This window comes from Amblyomma mixtum, chromosome 8 (assembly GCF_055824585.1).
Source record: "Amblyomma mixtum isolate Tamu chromosome 8, ASM5582458v1, whole genome shotgun sequence".
In the NCBI taxonomy this organism is placed as follows: domain Eukaryota; kingdom Metazoa; phylum Arthropoda; class Arachnida; order Ixodida; family Ixodidae; genus Amblyomma; species Amblyomma mixtum.
In genome coordinates, this window is record NC_143019.1 from 82,433,308 (window position 1) to 82,454,632 (window position 21,325).

A 21,325-nucleotide genomic window follows, 5' to 3' on the forward strand; every position below is an offset into this window, starting at 1 on the left:
CAGAGGGCCGCATGATTTCATTTCGCTGACTCCGGGGGCGTGCTGCAATTTTCCAGCGGCTGCAGTGCCAATGGTTTCGTTAGCGCGGGAGGCGCCTTTTGAAAACTGTTGGCTTGTTTGGCCTTAAACAGCTTTTCTGATGCTTTCGCGTCAAGGACCGGCCTTTCCATGCGGCAAGCATGGTTGTGCAATGGAATATCATTTCGTTAGCGTGCGCGAAACACTTGGCACGCAACTCCACCGACCGGTCTGTTTATTCGCTTTTTGTCTTTTTAAGCAATCGCGCAGTGGAACGGTCTGAAGTCCGTGCGGACCCAGTAGTCTGTGCAAGCGCTACCAGTTTTGGTTTCTTTCGTTTTTGTTTTCCCAACGATGATATCATCCACGTGTTAGGCAAACGCTACACCGCGTCCAGCTGCTGCCTCAGCCCAACCATTTTAACCGCCCTACCGCGCATGAGATGCGAAATACCTTTTCTTTTTCTCTCATACAGAGGCCCATGTATACTTCCAAGCATTCTGTACGCTTGTAAACACTTCGGTCGTCACCATCGTCAATCGCCTAACCGGTGCAGTACAAAGGCCTTTCCTATATTTCCCCAATCAATCCGTTTTTTTTTCGCCAGCTGCGTACACTTTATCCCCGAAAATTTCCTAACCTCATCAGCTAACAGAAATCTCTACCATCCCCCTCCTATGCTTGCTCTCTCGTGTAATACATTCACTTAGCCTGAGGAACATTGACTATCTTGCCTTCACATAACATGCACTCCCAATGGCCATTTATTCTTCGGGTTTTCTACAAAGATGTAATTAACTCTTGTTTGTTTCTTCACCCACTCTGTTGTATCGTTGTCCCTTAATGTTGCACCTATCATATTCGTCTCCATAGTTCGCCGCGCTCCAGAACTGAATTTCAAGTCTTTTGGTTAGCCTTCTACTTTATCCCATAGACAAGTGCTGCTAAGATACAACTGTTGTGCACTTTCTTCTGGACGGATACATGTAAGCTGCTATTCATGACCTTCGAGTACCCGCGAAATGCGCCTCATCGCAATGCTATTCTCCTAGTTATTTCACTTTCGTTGTATGGGTTTGTAGTCACTAGCTGATCTAAGTAGATTAATTTCCTCACCATTCCAAACGTTTCGCTACCTATCGTATTATTGAGCCCATCCGAGAGCACTGACCATTGTTTTAAATTTATTCATAACAATTTTAGATCCACAGTTCTGAATTGCTTCTCTAGGTCCCCGACATTGCTTTTCAGTTCACTCCCTGAGTTACTTAGCAAGAATATGTCGTCAGCAATTCGGAGGTTACTGAGGTATTCTCCATTAACTTTTATCAGTGTTGACGCTTTTTGTGCGCTGTGGGCTTCCGTACATGTCTGCGAATCCCTGTCTTTTGTTTCAGATTCACCCATTTCTCGCCATTTCTCGCCATTTCACCAACTTTTATCTTGCGTCATTTTACGGAATAGTATCGTTTTTATGGCGTGCTTCCATTGCGCGGCTTTATCCAGAATTTTTAACACGAGAGCCTTAACGCTCTCGTGTTAAAAATTGCTGCTTGTTAAAAGTGCTGCTTGCTTGATCCATCATAAGGAACGAAAGGAAGAGCAAATTGTAATAGAACTGAAGTGCAGTTCGTCCATTGTGTCGGGCCGGATTTTAACGCGACAACATTAAAATCCTCATCGAGAAAAAATATGTCCTGAGTCATAAAGTTCGCTCATTGAGTGGAGGAAAGGGAAGTTACCAGAACATATAATTCCCATTGGCTGGAGGAAAGCGGCGTCACCAGAGTGGATTATTCCCATTTGTTCTGCAGAAGGGACGTGACTTCCGTCGAAGACACCGACAGCTTCTAGTGCTATGACATTGACAACACACAACGCAATTAGATGTCCCTGTGAATTTTTAGTTCACCTGCACTGACAGGTGTGCTATAATTTTTCTTCACTGATATGCTTAACTCTACACAGAAACGTATTGCCGAACGCAGCGCCAAAAAAACTTGAACGATGAACATCTTCCTTATACAGGCCGTCAGGCCTGTTTTTGGACGCAGGAGCATCAGCTCACAAGAATAATTTTCTCAACGCTACGATAGTTTAAAAGTTGGGCTACTATTTTACACTTGTGAGGTTCACAGTGAGGCCACGTGATAAGAGCTTTGGCGAAAATTTTCCTACTAGGTAGACAGCACAAAAGTAGTCTTATGATGCCGAGATAATATTGCAGGTATCTGTTCTTCGCAGTTCGCTTATTGAGTAGGTGCAGGAGAGCATCGACCGCTTAGTCAGCTTTTGCCATAGACAGAAGAGTGACTGATCCTAATTGCGCAGAAAAATCACTTCTTATTTTTTTTTATTTTGAAAACGTTTACCCAAGGACAAAGTTTTCATGGAAAATATGATGGACTTCCTTTGAAATTAGCCAAATGCAGAAGCTGTAACAAAGACAAATTATGCCGTGTTGGCGAACCAATTCATACATCTTTCTTTGGAAAAAATGCGATAAAGAAAGGTGCACTGCTACTCCTGTAAAACCCATCCGAAAATCTGTGATATCAAATCACAGTGAGACAACTACACTTGTCAGAGCTTATTTGTGAGTTTTAACTTCCTAGTTCGAACTTTTTCGAGCATGGTTTCACTTATTCCTTGTGCAGCGCTACTTTCGGATCGGCTGTGCAGATAATGAGGATATCGGCGGAAGATGCGAACCCAGAAGACGGCAATAACGAAGAGATCAATAGCCACATCCGGGAGGAAGCAGGGATGCTCCTTACGACGCTTAACATTAAAGTGTTGAGTTGGGCAAGTTGTTATTCACTATAACTAGCGAAATGACAGACGTAGACAGGAAACGACAGGACGAGGGTTTGCCCTATTGTATCCTGCGCGTCTACCATTTTCCAACTAATCATGTCGGATGGTACAGTTAAGTAATATAAATTCTACATGTCATTCATTCCAGCCAGCTGACTTTCATACTGCAGAAGAGCAAACTGAAGAAAAGAAGGCTGTCACGTAATGGCTTGTGACAGAAGCCTGCTACTCACATTTAGTTGCTGGTGTTGGTGAAGTGTCACTGTGCTCCTGATAGCACACAATGAATGTTTCAATTGTTTTCCTATCAATTAACATTACAATCATTTTAAGCATTATTTTCATAAACAGATCATAAATTAGTCCAGCACTAATTAAGTTGTTGGACCAAAACGTAGTCAAAATTAGAGTTTAACATTGAAAGGAGCCAAATTAAAAGTTTGCACGCTGACATTGACCAGTGTATTTTCCTAATTTTCAGCGCATGGTGGTGTATACATACAGTTCCTCTAACTGACATCTAAAGCATATCATATAGCAGTGTGGATAGTTTTACAATTTAAGCGGATAAAAAACTGCCATGTTTTTGTTAGTTCTTGTCAAGGGGAATGACTCCTTAAAAAAGAAAAAAAAACTCTTCATATCCAGGATATTTTGGAAACAATTATCCATCTAAACAACCCTCAAACTGATGTTGTGTAGAGAAAGTGAGAGAAAGCAATTTAGTGAAAGGAAAGGTCTGAAATAGCAAACAACGTTCCATGCATTGCACCTTTCGTGAAAGCCGTGCTGGAAGCCTTGAATGTTAAGAACGATCACATGACCTGCCATGGTTTTTGAACAAAGACCACCGCGCAAAATTAGCGTCCTTTAATGTGTGTTCTAATTTTATTGTGGGTATCATTGAATGTGTTACTTCTTGTACACATTATTGTTTAAGCAGCCATCGTGTGTGACAACGTGGTTCGTGGTGACCTTGATACAGAGCAGGGCATTATTCACCAAGAAATCCACAATGACTAAAGTTGTAATGTCCCACCAGGGGCGTTTCGTTAGAAATAACTTTATTAGGACCAACATTTCATTTTGCTTTCAATAAAACCGCGCTTGATAAATACTGACTGCCCCTAATGTATCCGAATAAAAAGATTAGAAATTGGGTGCCGATCTTTGGCAAATGAGTGACTGTTGCCAAAAACCGAAAGCATCAGCGCTCAGCGCGATGTCTCACGTTTGCACGCACACTTCTTACGAGGCTTTTTGAAACGGCTAGCTGAGGTCTGGAATGATGGTAGTGTTGAGATCCTCCGTGATCACGGGTGCCGCCCATTTCGCTTCTTGGAACATGCCAAATATCGGGTCACCGAGTACACATGTCACCACAACAGTGACAACCATGGTGATGGTCTTAACCAAGGCTCCTGGAATGACCTGGAAGTTAAACAAGATGTTACATATGGCAGTGATGATCTAGTTTTCTGTAGAGAACATTCCCAAGCGCAGTTTCCTATTCTGTGGTTTATTTACGTATTTAATGCGCAATAAAGAGTTTAAATGCCGAACACGTGCTCAAATTGGAGACAAAACCCCCCAAGGGTAAAAATACAGCTAATAGGAAAACAAACGAATATATCTGTATTTGACGCGATGGTGAGTGGAACGCGCGGTTTACCGCTACGAGGGTTAGCATAATAGACTTCGTAGTGGAGGGCTAGGACGTGTACTCCTTCAATACTCCCGCTTAGAAGATAAGTGATGTGACAATCTGCTGTCGAGCATGAAATAGCTTGCTGGCTTGTTTTCCAATAGAGTTTTGATGCAGAATAAACGCAAAAACGCCCGAGTCTTAGTATTTTCATGAGCGCAGTTGCACGAGCAAGAATGAAAAGTGAAGGACGTTCACCTACCGAATATGTGTGAAGTGAGCTCTTTGCGAGTCTTTAATTTAGGTCTAAGGAAAAACTTCTGGTTGGGCTATAGTTGTTGCATCTCTCAATAAGAAAGCGCGAGCAAAACAGGGAGTTGAACACACAGGAAACTAAAAACATGGATTGACCGCTTGGGCTTGGGCACTTTCATCTGAATTGTTTTTCTTACGATCGCAATTATATTGGACCGGAGCGGGGAAGGGTGGGGGGGGGGGGGGGGGGAAGAGGTGAGCGCCAGGAACAGTATTCGATGTCTGGTTTGCTAAACTTTGTAGGTTGTTGGTCCTTTAGTAAAAAGAAATACTGTAGCCTCCAAGAGTGGCAGAGAAAAAAATATGGGCTATTGGTACAAAATCTCCTTCTTGGCCCTTCAGAAGAGGCGTTCCTTCTGGTTGGTAAAGCGACGAAAGCTACTGAAAATTAGTTCTCATTTTAACACAAATGCAGTCTCCTTTTATGTGTTCTCAAGTGGCCATACCATCTCCATCAAGGTCAGCCGACCGTGCTCGTAGACCATTGCGTTGGCTGGCGTGCCCACGGGCAACAGAAAAGCATAGTTGGTTGCTAGTGTGGTTGGGATCAGCAGCAGCAGTGGGCTAATCTTAAGGTCCTGAGCCTGAAAAGAAAAAAAATGAAAGATCATTGTCGGAAATTTCCGCGTTTGCAGTAAGTAGAAACATGCCCTCCTCTTGGTTCACATCGCAATATAACGTTATACTCAATCCTTGTATTTATAATTATTAGTCAAAACAATCACATCAAATTTATGCATAAATAACCGTCGTAGTGGTCCGAACGTTTTCTGTTTTCTTCATTTGTGGTGTACAATGGAATACAATATACAAACACTCAATGATGTTTACAGCAGACAAAAAACTACAACAAATGACCGCATGAAGCTCGTACTCCAATACAATGCAAACACAGGCAGCGAATGAAATAATGAAAAATAAATCATAGCTTGATAATGGTATAGATGAATTCGTTTATTTGTTTTATGTAAGCTCTCCATCCTGCGCTTCATTCAGTTCCCTTATATCCGCTGGTGCATTGACCCTAGGAGGTCTTGCACTGTTCTAAGTGAATCAAGTTTGCAAAGGAATGAAGCATGGCGTGGAGATAAACTAATTTAGCATTTCTATGGTTGGCAACTCAATGTCATTGCCCACATTTACTTTTCTTGCGGATCAAGCGTTCTTTGCCGGACTGTACACATGAACACAACAGTTGACATCTCACCAAATTAGCGAAAACAGGCAGGAGAACGACGCAGGCTGCAGAGTTGCTGACGAGCTCCGACAAGAAAGAAGCGACGATGCTCAGGCATATCATGAGTGGGATAGGAGGCAGATGACCCAAGCTCGTGAGTTCCTGGCCCAGGAGTTGCGACAGTCCCGAAACCTGCACATTCAAGCAAAAGAGAGCATTACTTTTTGTAGCATGCGCTTCCTGAGACAGCAGTAAGATATTAAGTTCCTGAACCGTTTAAAAAAAAACATTTTCGCTAGAATTAGGACATTTGTAGAGGGCACGAAGCGAAATTTCTGGTCTTGAGATTCCGGGTTCATAATATATCATTTTGGGTGGAGGAAGAGGAGGAGAAAAATTTATTGCAGCACTGTATTGAATTGGGAAGGGAAGCTGTGGATGGATGTTGACCTGGGTGGCAGTCCCTATTCCGGGACGCCATTGGCTGCCGCCGCTGCCCGTGCTCTCTGGACCAGGGCCCGCTGGGCCTCCAGGTCCGAGCTGGACAGGGCCGTCTCCCAGTCCTCCCTAGTTGGCTGATTTATAACTGTTTTATTTGTATTTAGCTGGCAGGCCCACACCATGCGGTATAGGTCCGCATACTGCCCGCAGAATTTGCACCTGCCCGTTAATGTCGGGTCCACGTGTTTTAGTGCGGCGGGATTTAAGAAAGACCCGCTTTGGAGCCGTCTGAGGTGGCACTCTTCGGTTCTGTCGAGACCCTTGGCGGGTCCCGGGAGTACCCTCCTGCAGAGGCGTAAATGGCTTGTAATATCCGCCTAAGAAATTAGCGGAATCGGTATGGTTGCCGCGGCAGAACCGGGTGATTGAGTGGAAAAACAGCGGGAAAGGGACGGAAGACAAAGATGAAGAAACCACACGGACGAGCGCTTCATCTTTGTCTTCCGTCCCTTTCACGCTGTTTTTCCACCCAAAATGAACGTATACCAACACGCTCGACTTTCCATTCTGCTTCATAATATATATAGTCATTCCAGAAAACAACAAAGAAATAAAGCAAATGTATCCCTTGCGCAGGCAACCCCGAATAGTCTTGTTCTGACAATACTCTCGCAGACAAAAGAAAATGTGTTTTTCTAACAATCAGATGATTTATGAGGACGCTGTCTCGGAGGAGTTTGGGATGGCAGGAGGAAAGACAGTTTAATCTTCTTCAAAATCTAGAAGTATATACCAAAGTACAGCTAGCAAAAATGTAAGGACTAGATCCTTTTCCACGAACAAGAATGGAGTGGAGAGCGTATGGCAGGATCTCTCAGACCATGAATGACAGTTTACCAATATCTCTCAAGAGAAAAGTATGGAACGGCTGTATTTTACCGCTGCTCACATATGGGGCAGAGACGTGCAGGCTAAAGAATAGGGTACAGCTAAAGTCAAGGAAAATGCCGCGAGCTATGGAAAGAAAAATTAAAGGTTTAACGTTAAGACATCGGAAGCGGGCAGAGTGGGTGAGGGAACAAACGCGGGTCAATGACAACCTAGTCGAAATCAAGAGGAAGAAGAACCACCGCAAGAAGAACCACTTGCAAGAAGAACCACCGGGACAAGTTTACAAAATGTGTTTCCGAAGTTGTTTACGAAATACCTTTGTCATGCGGTCGTTCCTACATAGGCCAGACTGGCCGTTGTTTTAATGAACGCGCTTTAGAGCATAGGCGATCCCTTAGCAGTGGCACTGGCAGCAATCTACCGTTGCACTGTAAGAGCTGCGACACCAAAAACTGTTATCCTTACCTGGAAACAACAAAGTTACTTTCAAAGGCCAAAACAAAAACCGAAAGAGAAGTTATCGAGGCCTATTTCATTTCTAAAAGGGGTGATAAGTGTGTTAGCGCCCCTTCTTTATCTCTTTCATGTCACGAAATCAATTTCTTAGATGGACACATCTGAACTTTTCATGCGTCGTAATTCACACGTGGTCTTGTTGACTCTGTCACTTCCGTTCGCACGTTGCTTCTGCTTGTCTCCTAGTTTGCTGTGATTGCCTTTATAAGCACCCTGCTTTTACAAAATAAAGTCAGTTGGAAGCACTGCGCTTTGTGTGTGTGTATTCGTGCCTTTCTTTTGTCCCGTCGACTTCGCGCAGTTTTGTTTAGCTCTAAGAGGAAGAAATGGGCTTGGGCAGGGCATGTAATGCGAAGCAAGATACGCGCTGGTGCTTAAGGGTGACGGAGTGAATTCCAACAGAAGGTAAGCTTATCAGAGGGCGGCAGAAAGTCTGAGGATGGATGAGAGTAAGAAGTTTGCGGGGATACGGTGGCCGCAACTGGCGAAGGACAGGGTTAACTGGAGAGATATGGGAGAGGCCTTTGCCACGCAGTGGGCATAGGCAGTTTGCTGCTGCTGTTGCTGCTGCTGCTGCTGCTGCTGATGATGATGATGGATAATTCAGCGACTGCTGAAAACTACCAAGCATCAATATCAAAGACGTAACTGGCAGGGAAATTCAAGGAACCGTCACTCAACTTTTTGTCTATGGTCTTGTTTTAAGAGAACGGTGGAGTGGCCGAATTTAGAGGCACCGGAACTCGTTGTGCAGGCGTAGCTTAACACGCCCAGCGACTACTGCGCGGGGTCATTGCGCCCAGCATGCTTCGATGCGATGGCTATAGAGATTCCAGGCTTGGGAAAAACTCGGAGCTTGCTATGCTGCGCGCATTTACCTTGCCGATTTTTCTGAGCGTTACATGCAGGATTATGATGCGTAGCACTGTATTATTAACAAATCTCTGGCTGACCGCACAGCATTACCAAGCGCGAGTGTGCTATTAGACGCGTTTCACTAAGTATGAGTCTTTTGGCGCCTTAATGGAAAATGCTGCCTTCAGAGCAGCATTTTATGCTGCGTCACGTGTCCAGTTGTATCGTTACGAGGACGCTTCTGTTACAGAACCTCACTTCAAGGGATTCATGTTGACATCTTTTGTCGACAATTGCCGGATTGTGATACAGCGTCCGCACGTGAATGCCTAGTGTCACACTCAAGTAATGGCGTTAAACTTTCTCGTGCCGCGAAAAGATTATTTTAGATAACCTTACGATGTCGGTGTTCAGAGAACGGTCCTTTGATTCTCCTTGGGAGTGGATCTTTTCGTGTTGAGAACCTTTCTATTGCTTTGAATCAGAGGGTTAAAAGCGATTCTGACAGAATGTTAAAAGCGCGTTATGTAGAGCTTACTGGAAGAAACGTATACTCCTCACCTTCATTCCTTCAGCGACAGCAAAACCGCAACCGATGAGCAAGATGACGCTCCACTGCAGCCTGGCTTGCACTATTTGCCAGGACAGTAAGGAAGGGCTCTTGGCACCCTCCCAGGGCTTGGCTGGGATCATGAAGAGTAGGACCACAGGTATCATGACTGCCGTGGCATCCTTGGGCCTTCTGCAGTTGGAAAAAAGGCGGGTGGTGTTTTTAGTGTGTGTATGCATATATATATATATATATATATATATATATATATATATATATATATATATATATATACTATGCAAAAGAATGTCTAAAGATTGCGTACTTTCAATATCAAGCATTTTCTCCCTGATTGATTTGATCAGATCTGAGGCAGATATTTCAAGACATTGCCGATTGTAGCTCGAAGTATGCAACACCCATATTCACACAAAGAGTCGCGTTCTTCTCGTCGTACTCTTTTGTTGTGCAGTGAAGTTACGGACGACCGTAATCGGAGAGAGAGAGAGAGAGAGAGAGAGAAACTTTATTTCTACAGGAATTCGGGGCACGCCCCAGGGTCCCCGCACGACCACACTGCACTCAAGTGTTTATGTTCCGAAGGTCCATAACACTGGCAGCACGGCCGGTGGCGATGGTCTGCACGGCCGGGTCCTCCGAGCGCAGCAGGGTCTCCCAGTCCTCCCAGGTCTTGAGGTTCTCTAGGTCCCGCGGGGGAGGGTCCTCCGGGCAGAGGGAAAGGATGTGGAGGGAAGACGCGAAGGGTTCTGGGCATAGGGCGCAAGCAGGAGTGGGGAAGGAGGGATGATAGTCAGGGTAAGGGGCGAGGGCAGAGTATGTGTTTGTAATCTGCGCCAGAGTGTTGCGTGTCTGTTATCTAGGGAGGGGTGGGGCGGGGGGTAGAGCTGGCGAGAGGCTCTGTATGCCTGGGTCAGTTCACTGAATGAGTGCATGCGATCCTTCGTGAATCTCCGATCCGAGGCCACCTGAGCCCGGTTTAAAGAACCTCGGGCTAAAAGGTTGGCGGCCTAGTTTCCGGGATTCCCGGAGTGCGCAGGCACCCATATCAGCTCCACTTGGCGGGGCGGGGGCGCATCGGGCGAGTCCAGTATGTCAAAAGCAGGGACATGAACTCGACCTCGAGCAAAATTTAGAATCGCAGTTTTAGAGTTACTTAAAATATACCGGGCTTCCGTGCGGGTGATAGCAAGTGCCATGGCGGCTTCCTCTGCAGCTTCTGAGGACGTGTCTGGAGGGAGAGGTAGTGTGAGGTGGGTGGAGAAGAGGAGTCCACCGCAGCTACTGTCGCTTCATCACCCGTGCAGGCAGCGTCCACCCATACGCCGTCCGGCTCGGGGCCGTACGCTCGATGGAGGGCCTTCGCACGGGCTCTGCGGCGCTGCTCATGGTGGGACGGGTGCATATTCCTCGGGAGCGGCCTGATGAGAAGCTCTCGGTGAAGGGATAGTGGGATGGCGAGGAGGGTTGGGTCGTTGGCCGGTATTCTGATTCCCAGGGAGTCCAGGATATACCGACCTGTGGAAGTTTTTGTGAGCCTGATGTATTGGGCTTGTCGGTGCGCCTCCAGCAGTTCCCCGATCGTGTTGTGGAGGCCCAGGCCTAGTAATCTGTCTGTGGGGGTGTTGAGGGGAAGATGAAGTGCTACCTTGAATGCCTTGCGAATCAAAGCATCCAATGCGTTTATGTCAAGTTTGGATAGTTGTAAGTATGGGGTAGTGTACAGTACACGGCTGAGGACAAAGGCATGAATGAGGCGACATAGGTCGCGCTCCTTCATGCCTCTATGATGTCCCGAAACCCTGCGGATGAGGTGCGATATCGCGCCTGCAACCTGCTTGAGTTTCTTGAGGGTAGTGGTGTTTTTGCCGTCGTTCTGGATGTGCAGGCCCAATACACGGAGGGTGCCAACCTCAGGTACCGGGTAACCATTCAATTCAATGGCAATGGGGGAGCGGGGGCAGCGGTGGTCCTTAGGCCGCATGAGCAGCAGTTCGGACTTCTCTGGGGAGCAAGACAGTCCGATGGTCCGTGCGTAATTTTAGGTGAGGGTGGCTGCTTCCTGTAAGGTGTTCTCTATGTCGCCGTCACTGCCGTGGGTGGTCCACAGGGTGATATCGTCGGCATAAAGAGTGTGCTTCAGGTGGGGAATAGTGGCCAATTTTCGGGCGAGGGGGATGAGGGTAATGTTAAAGAGAAAGGGGGAAAGGACGGACCCTTGAGGGGTGCCGATACTCTGAAGTGTGTAGGAGGTGGAAGACAGAGGGCCGAAGTGTATCTCAGCCGTGCGGTCAGTCAGGAATGCTTGAATGTAGGCGTACGTGCGCACACCCACATTCAATGGGGATAGAGCAGTCATGATCGCCTGATGTTCAATGCGATCAAAAGCTTTGGAGAGATCCAAAGCTAAGACTGCCTTGGTGTGACCTGGAAGAAGCGGGTCAAAAAAGTCGTGTGTGAGTTGCAGCATGGCGTCCTGTGCGGATAGATGAGGGCGGAATCCCACCATGCTATGCGGGTAGAGATTGTTGTCCGCCATGTGACTTGTGAGTCTCGCTAACACAACATGCTCGAGTAGCTTCCCGAGGCATGAGGTTAGCGAAATCGGGCGAAGGTTTTGAATGCTGAGTGTTTTTTTTAATTTTTTCTTTATTTATTCTCAGAAACAGTACACAAACTTGTTTGGACCCATAGCCTTTACGGCTAGTGAGGGGTCCAAATACAAAACAAGTACAATATTACTGCAGACCGTGTAAAATAAAAAAAAACTTCAAGATTAACACGCACAATTCAATTCATTCCTACATTTCCATGGTAATTAAATAGTGTTTTAAAGATGCCGAAAAGTTATTTTTTTCTTTAACTTCATTCGGGATTTCATTCCACACATGGGCTCCGCTTTGTTCTAGGAGTCTCCGGCCGTACATATTGTAACAAGGTGGTAAATTAAATAAATTGTTAGTTGCAGCTCTTGTTTGTTTCATTGGTAATCTAAATAAACTAAGGGGCAGGGGGTTGTTAGATTTTATTACATTGTTTACTATTTCAGCTATCTTCAGTTTATATGCCATTGATAGGGGTAAGATACGAAGCTGCTGAAAGAGTGGCCTGCTGGGGTATGTATTATTTGAATAAGTTATCATACGAATAGCTCGTTTTTGAAGGCGAGAAACAGGTTCTAGGTATGTTTTATATGTACCACCCCATGCTTCCAGGCAATAAGATAATTGACTGTGCACAAAGGCGAAATACAGAATGCGTAGAATTGGAAGATCAAAGCAGTCCCTGGCCTTTAGTAAAACATGACAACCATAGGCTAATTTGGAGCAAATATTATTAATTTGTTCTTTCCAGTGCATATCAGACGCGAACAGGACACCAAGATACTTGTATTGAGGCACCCTCAGCAGAGTCGTGTTGTCGATAGTTAGAGATATATGTTCGTAGTTCATGTTATTCCTGCGCGAGTGAAACACGGTGTACTTTATTTTCTCAGTGTTAAGGGTTAGCCGATTACTTTTAAACCACTGCGAAACTTCACTAAGCTCTTCATTAATTATACATTTAAGTGCCTCTAAATTTTCCCCTGTAAAAAGTAATGCAGTGTCATCGGCATATATTACAGCTTTCGAATATTTCAGCATTGATGGAAGGTCATTAATATACAGGGAAAAGAACAGCGGCCCAAGCACGGAGCCCTGGGGCACACCTAGATTAATGCTTTGTGGTAGTGAGGCTAAATTGTTCACGACAACATATTGTTTCCGTCCTGTAAAATAGCTTCTAATTAGATCACAAATTTTCCCTCTTAAACCGTAGGTTTCCAATTTCTGTTGTAGTATTGTGTGATCAACCGTATCGAAAGCTTTTGATATGTCTAAATATACTACTATGGCCAGCTTATTGGGTATAAATTGGGTTTGGGTATAAATATTACCTTCGCGTGGCGCCAGGAGTGCGGGAGGTTACCCTCCCTCCAGCACTGGTTGAAGTATTTCGTAATGTGGGTGATCGATCGGTCATCCAGATTACGGAGCATGGAGTTTGTGATTTGGTCTGCACCAGGTGCATGCGGAGTTGACGCGGAGAATCAGGAGGGCCGCTCTGACTTCCGTCTCCGTGATGTCGGTGTCGAGTGTGGGGTTTGGTTGTCCTGTGTAGTGGGGTAGAGGTGTAGGGGCGCCTGGAGATGTGTACATGGTTTGAAGTGTGTCTGAAAGGGTGTCGGGATCGTCAATGTGTTCATGTGTGAGGCGTGTCACGTGGTGCTGTGCTGCTGATTTGGTGCGTGTGGGGTCAATGAGGTGTCGGAGGAGTTGCCATGCACGTTTGCTGGACAGGTTTCCGGCGATGCCGTCACATATCTGTCCCCAGTTGGATCGACAGAGCTCCTCAGAGTGCTGTTGGATTTGTGTCTGCAGCGCGGCCAGCCGCTTCTTAAGCGTTCTGTTGTGTTTGTTGCCTTTCCAGCGTACCAGGATGCTGTGATAAGCCTCCCAGAGGTGGGCTAGGCGTGTGTCAAGGGTAGGTGTTTCGGTTGTAGTTTCAATGTGTCGCGTGTTGTGGTGAACATCATGCTTGAGTGACTGCACCCATGCATCGATGTCTGCGATGGGAGTGTCTGGGAGGGCGGTGCGTGCAGCGCGAAAGGCATCCCAGTTAATGAGTTCGTGTGTCGTATTTGCGTAATCGGACAAAACCACTGAGGGCGGCATGGTGCAGTTGTAAAGCCATGCGGGCTCGAGCGTGGAAAACGGAAACCACTGAACTAGGATGAGCACGGGCGGCCGATACTAGGGTTCTTTCCCAGTACAGCGAGAATAATTTCGGAGGGCACTTAAAGGGAGACTGAAGCACTTTTATTAATCGGGCTTGCAGCGGCGTCCTATAGTTTTATCGAACCCAAATGAATCAATACCAAGCGCGAATTACCTTTTTAGCAGAAATATGCGGCCTATGCCGCGGGGCACACCGTGCGGCGCGCCGCCGCCCGTGATTGGTCAAGAGGTCGTGACGACACTTTGAGGACTGGAGAAGCTGCCGATGCGCGCTCCAGCTCAGCTTTGAGCTAAGATTTCTGTGGCGTTGTAAAAGCGAATATGGCGACTATTTTTTCACTGACCTCCAAAGAAAAGGATACCACAGTTTGTTCATTCTGCGTATCACCTGAAATCAAGAAAGACGCAAGCAAAAAATTCTACGCCTAGCACATGCATACGCCATCGTGAAAGACGCATATGCATTCCATGCGTAAAAAGTTCCAGCACAACCTCGGCTCGTATTCTCGGAAAGGAAGGGGTGCGAACAATACTCAAGTCAATTACCACCACCGGACGTATCCTGGCTCGCACGAAAGAGCGTCATCCAAAAGAAAAGGCCCAAAGCGTTGAGTACAAAAAATCCTGTTCTCAGTGCACGGCGTTATGGGCTGGGGCAAGAAAGCATTTCGAGGAAATGATGAAGCAGGACAAAGTGCATGTCAAAATGAGCGTAGCGCAGTGGCCTAGCACTGCGAGGCATGTGACCACAGGATAGTGAAGCAATCGTACGCTGGAAACCAATAAAGCCAAATACGCGCACAAGGCTGCTGCTTCACTCGTGGCGCGTTCGGCAGGTGCCAGAAAATATTAATCGCTGCCTCGGAAACGTTCGTCTTCCTAGATGTGCAGTTTAGGTTCTGTGGTCTGGTGGTCAACTATTATGCGTGTTTTAAAGCCAAGCTGCAACTCGCCCGCTGCCACAACTTGATGAAGAAACCGAGTAAGGTTGCGAAACATTGGGTTTTTAAGCAAAAACTTGGTTGGCGTTCATTTCTCTTGCATCCTAAATTGCATCCTAAATTTGCATCCTAAATCAGACAGACATCTGTCGAACGCTTTCATTTTGATCGCTTAGCTGCGATTAAACGAGATGCCGCATATGAAGAGCTCCGATGCTTGATTGCTTGCTTTGCTTTGTTGTGCTTTGCTTTGCTTGCTTGCTTGGACATGTCGAACCGAGTATAAAATCACTAACCGAGCCTTGCTGAGCCCGCCTCAGGTGGTCTGGCCGCGCCTAAGCTGAGGAGAGCGACACATGCTTGAGCCTCTGTAAGGTTTCTGCACGGCCTAAGCGAGCATGTTTGTACTTTTAGAAGAGGCACTTGGCAATGGCGACACGCATCTCATTCGCGAGAAAATCGAAAGAACTTTGTAATGGTTCAGCCGTGCCTTTTTGACAGAAATCTTTAGAGATCACGTAAGGACAAGCTCTGCATGCAGCCGCTCTGACGAAAGTGCATCGAGCAGATTACGCTTGCTTTAGTCCGCTTTAATTCTACCTCGTCACAGCAGCGAGCGCTCCCGCTGCGAGCTTATGATGTTGTGTAAAACAGTGGAAGACGACACAGTCGCGGCCGTAGTTGTTCGTGGGCACGAACGCAGAGCAGTACCTCGTGTTGAACCTGACGCTCAACGTCGGCTGACACGCTTTGTACGTCACAACGCACGCAGTACGAGGAACAACGCACACAGTACGAGGCACAACGCACACAGTACGAGGCACAACGCTGGCTGAAAGCTCGCGCGGGAGCGTCGAAGTATCCCCGTCTCCTCAACGTGACGTCCCGTTGGCCGACATCGACGCGGTTTTTCTCTCCGCTGTTATTCTCTCTTGCGCTCGCGCGGGACGCGGGAGATTTAAACAACGCGCTTTCATTTGGTGATTGCGCTACTCCTTTGGGGAAAAATCGAAAAAGTAACTTCACAGTAACTTCACAGACGTTATAAGCAATGACACTACTTCAAAACCCTAGAAGGTTAGCTGATTCGAAAGCCGCCCCAGTACCCTTTAGGTCTACTGACGCGCTTTGAATCCGAAAGCATAGTCTCATCGTGAGCTATGTTGCGGGGTTGATTAAAGATTCCTTTTCTAACTACACAGCTAGTCATTAGCATGCACTCGTAAGGAAACGGATACACTATTCACTTATTCGCCAAGAAGCGACGTGGTTTTATGGCCTACGAGTTACGTGCTAGCTTCGCAGTCTGAAGATCCTTGACTCAAATCCCCGCACCCACGGAGGAAGTTTCGTTTTTCTCTGCTTTAAATGTCACTGTCTTATAGACTGCTGCTGACGTCATGCGAGACGATGGAGACGTCACTGTGGGCATTTCGGAGCAGTGCTTTTGGTGAACGCCAGCGGATTTCCTTGCCGATAAGCCATATAATGATTTCGCATTAAAATTTTTGTGAATGGAAACTTGCCCTGAAATCGGCATCCAAACTACGGTTCTCCAACACACGAGGATGAAGCTATACCTCTACGCCCTCAGTGCATTATGTAAGTTGATGTATGGCTTAAAATGAGCGGCTTGTGCTTAGCTCAAAAACTGGTTTTTGAGGAAAGGAAGTGGCGCAGTGTCTGTCTCACATATCTCGGTGGACGCCTGAACCACAGGATAAAGGAGGGAGTGAAAGAAGGAAGGAAAGAAGAGGAGCCGTAGTGAAGGTCTTCGGAATAACTTCGACCACCTGGGGACCTATAACGTGCACTAACATCGCACAGCACACGGGCGCCTTTTGCGTTTGGCCTCCATCGGAACGTTGCCGCTGCGGTCGGGTTCGAACCCGGGTACTCCGGTTCAGTAGGCGAACACTCTAACCACTGAGCCACCGCGGCGGGTCGGCTTAGCTTAGCTAATCCTGGTTAGGCAAGCGAAAGTCACAATGCAGCCTATTGCTACAGTGCCGCGTGTCTGCCACAACGTTGTCAGCGCTAATGCATGCAGCCCACATCTCTCTCTCACCCCTCCACATGCCTCAAAGCGTGATTGAAGCGTCCACTGACCCAGGAACCATTTATGCGCCCTTCCTTTCCTCAAAATCATCAGAGTCGAGATGATGATGAAAAGCCTTTATTTAATAAAATAGGTGAGGCTCTCTTAAAGAGCTCCGCAGTGGGTGGAGTCCCTATTCCGGGACCCAATTGGTCGAAGCCGCCAGCTTAGCCCTCTTGACCAAAGCCTTTTGGGCCTGAAGGTTCGAGCAGCCAAGCAGGGCCGCCTCCCATTCCTCCCTGGAAGGGTTTGGGTGGGGGGAGAGAGCTGAGTTGCGCTGACAAGGCCAAACCATGTGGTAGGTGTCAGCCACCTCGCCACAGTGTTTGCACCTGCCAGTGAACGCGGGATCGAAGTGTTTTAATACTGCCGGGCACAGCATTGTATTAGTTAATAGTCTAAGTAGAACGCGTTCGTTTGCTTTCCCCAGTCCCTTTGCAGAGGCTGGGTACACGCGGCGCCTATCCTTACAATAAGATGAACCTTTGAACGAGAGTAAAGAGCCACGCGCTCGCTAGGAGAGGATAAACGGGGCGCCGCAGGCGCGCTCCGCTTAGTCATGTCTGAGGAGTTGTGCAAGGCGTCGCTGAAGCGACGTGCTGCGCGCGAACGCCGGCGCCGTGCCGAGGAGACAGATGAAGAAAGGCAAGAGCGGTTGGCTAAGCAACGCTTCTATGCCGCAGAATGGCGAGCCCGACGGCGTTCTACAAGTTCAGTGAGCGAGAGTAGTTTCATGGGCTCTCTGAATGCCGAAGGATCGTCTATGAGTAGTGGAGAGCGAGATAATGACGAATATGCAATTACCAGTGTTCAGACCAAGATTCACTACTTTACGGACCACCAAAGCGTGTTCATTGGAATAAACAAACAGTAGAAACCATGTTGTGTCCAGAGTAAATCCTTTAGTTGCACAAAAGGCGAAGCCATGCCAAACAACCAGCAGAGCCAAGCGCAGCCAGGGAGCTATTGCTTTCGCAATCACTCAGGCATAACCAGAGCTAAGCCACAGCTAATTTTTCGAATCTCTTTGGCCTCATGTATGGGGCCACTTGTTAAGGAGAGATGTATTTTGGTAGTGTCCTTAGGGGATGCCCTAAGGTGGACAAATTCAGATTTGTTGGGTGCGCATTGGAGACCACAGTGCCCTGCGTAGCGATCCACTACGTGTGCGGCTGTTTGCAGGCATTCCTCCATGCACCCTAAGTTTCCCTCTGTAGTCCAGATCGTGATATCATCGGCATGCTTTGTCGGCGTGCTTTGTATGCTAGCATGTAGAATTTTTGTTTTGTGTTTTTTTTTTCTTTTTTTTTCTTTGCTGCCATTACCTGAGTCTACCTAATGTGAATATTGTGTCAGTATTGTATAATGTTCTTTCGCTTTCTCTTGTACCTGCTCATTATTGTATACTTGTTATCACGCTTTGCAACTGCCTTTTGTATTAAAAGCCTTGCTGTCAAGCTGCTGCCAAGCGAAAGGGGGCTGCGGCTTAGTCAAGCTGTCTCTCACAGCTTTTTCTGCGCCTCCGCTGTCTGTATCTTTACAAGGCAGAAATGAAGAATTTGAAAATTTGAATACAGCGCATGCCGTATGCCTTCAATACCCTGCAACTGGTCCGGGAGATGGAGCATCGCCAAATTAAAGAGTAGGGGGGATAGCACCGCGCCTTGTGGTGTCCCCCGCGTACCCATTTGATACGGACCATGTTCTGCCTCTTGGATTTTGATTAATGCTGCTCGATGTGTGAGAAAGTCTTTGATATAGTTGAAAGTGTTGCGGCCACAGTGGGTCTCATTTAGGTGTGTCAGTATGACGTTATGTTTGATATTGTCGAAGGCTCCCTTCAAGACCAAGGCCAGGACGACCTTGTCATTATGTGGATGTTCAACTGGTTGTATTATGTCTCTGTTGAGTTGGAGGAGTATGTCCTGTGCCGACTTATGTGGACGAAAGCCGAACATAGTGTCTGGAAACGTGTTTCATTGTTCCAAGTATTCGGAGAGCCTATCCCTGCACCATTGTCTCCATTAGCTTGCCCACACACGAGGTGAGCGAGATAGGCCTCAAGTTGTCTGTGTTGATTTCCTTTCCGGCCTTGGGGGTGAAGGTTACTAGAGCTTTTTTCCAGTCTAGAGGGAGCGGGGTTTCGCCCTTCCGTATAGTCTAGACCGCTGTAAACGGCAACGCCAACGAACACAATGAACGTCGACGGCCTACAGTTTCAGTGTAGCGTTTCTGCCGCAACGTTTTTAATGCGAACGCATGTAGCGGGCATCTGTCACTACCGTCACGTAGCTTAAAGCGCGACTGATGTATCCACTGTCCCAAGGGAGGGGGGGGGGTGCAGTTATGGGCCTTCCTTTGCTTTTGAAGCTCCCTCTCTTTATCAGTTTCGGCTGCGCATTTAGCGCGTTTACGCTTCCTTTCTGTCGCGTGGAGGCGGCTACAAACTAATACATTTTTAAATCCGGTATGGGCGTGCCACGTGTGCCCATAGCAAAGGTCGCATGAAAGATGCGCACAGTGTGGGGCGGGAAGGACCCTCGAGCACATCATTTGGGAGTGCCCAAATTGTCCCGGGCGGGCTAAAATATTGACAATACAGAAGCCTGGGAGACCTGCTAAGAAGCTCGTACCATGAGCACCAGCGCTCCACCATCCATATGGCGGAAGACGCCGCTACCAGTCAAGGACTGCAGCCAGCCTCTAACCGTGTACGCGCAAATCCCCTTCTCCCAGGCCTGCGTGCCGGGGCGGGGATAAACGTCTTTCATTATGGAAATAAAAGTTCTTCAATCAATATAGACTGCTGAATTCCTCGCACGGTTGGCAATGCCGACCGGGTGATCAGACTCGACACGACGTCTGCGAGCACGCATTCTCGAGGACGTTGGCTCCGGTTGCCTTGCTTTGTCCACGGCAAGACACTGGATAGGTAGCACACAGCGGTCCGCGCAGCGGCCGCTGCGACGGCGGAGAGTGCTGCTGTAGCTGCTGCGAGTCACGTGGTATGTCACGTGGCTACACAGCTCCGCTCGTCCTCTTAAAATTCATTCGTCCAGACACAGGGAAATCGGTGCTGGTAGGCTAGTAAAGGTTTCGCTTCAAAACACTCTTGTGAAATACCGAAGACGAAACTAAAAACAAATTGAGTAAGGTAAACTGCCTGAACAGGTGGCACACGTCTGACCCTTAAAGGGCTGAATGGAAGCAAGATATAGAGATCAGTGTGTTGGTCTTTTGGTTTGGTTTGGTTTATGGTGTTTAACGTCCCAAAGCGACCAAGGCTACGAGAGACGCCCTAGTGGAGGGCTCCGGAAATTTCGACCAGCTGGGGTTCTCTAACGTGCACTGACATCGCACAGTACAGGGGCCTCTAGAATTTCTCCTCCAAAGAAATTCAACCGCCGCGGCAGGGATCGAACCCGCGTCTTTCGGGTCAGCAGCCGAGCACCATAACCACTGAGCCACCGCGGCGGCCTGTGTGTTGGTCTTTTGACCTTCTTGCACTAGGCCACCATGCCTCATTTTGTTGGTCGCCACGAGAGACCTCACCCTGGGTCATTCTCATTACGAACTGATGACCACCCTGTAATTTTTGTCAACTTTGTTCCAGCTTCATATATTAATTCAACTTGGTAGGAATTCAACCTCAATAAAAGCTGGCAATAGAAAGCATTAGAGGACACGTTGTAAACATCAAACTGATCAGTTTTGGAGCTTGTTATCAGGGGTAAATTTTTTATTGAGAAAGCTCGTCAAGTAAGGAGAAAATACAAGGGTCGGCGCTCTCGTGCTTAACGGCAGCAATACTCAAAAGCGTGCAGCATGTCAGGAAGGATTCTAAGAGCATCACATGATGGGCGTGAAAAAGTCACAAAACAGTAGAGCAAATGCTCTCGTGAAAGTTTCCGTATGAGCTGCACATAATAGCCCCAGCCGCGGCTATTTTCGATAGCATGGACGTATCTGAAAATGCCCGCAAAAAGGCACCTTCGTTCAATTTAAGCAGAGTGATGGAAGTGGGACTAATGCTTCAACATCTACGCAGTATTCCATTGTCGAAATCGCGCTCATCTCTCGATAGCAGCTGGTCGTTGTGCAGTGCATGGCGATTTATCGCGCGCATTTGCTTATTCACCAAATCAATTCCATAATTAAGTGCACTACTGATAAAGGGTATGTGTGGCTAAAGTCTTCGAGTTTTTTCACTCTAGTCCTTTCCAACATGCTCTCTCTGAGCGTTGCCATATTGTTCGGTGTGCTGG

The 21,325-nt window shown here is 47.2% G+C and overlaps 1 protein-coding gene across 1 annotated transcript in view; it reads right to left on the bottom strand.

The window, feature by feature from the left end:
• Nucleotides 1–3,882: 3,882 nt before the first annotated feature.
• LOC149333221 (Na(+)/dicarboxylate cotransporter 3-like) overlaps nt 3,883–21,325 on the bottom strand; it is a 43,799-nt gene continuing 26,356 nt past the window's right edge. The window contains exons 10-13 of the mRNA XM_089558592.1: nt 9,237–9,417; nt 6,003–6,164; nt 5,242–5,379; nt 3,883–4,266 (exon numbers count right to left, since the gene is read on the bottom strand). Of these exons, the coding sequence (XP_089414718.1) occupies nt 4,105–4,266; nt 5,242–5,379; nt 6,003–6,164; nt 9,237–9,417 (643 nt within the window). The 3' untranslated portion in view covers nt 3,883–4,104. The remainder of the gene's footprint in view (nt 4,267–5,241; nt 5,380–6,002; nt 6,165–9,236; nt 9,418–21,325) is intronic.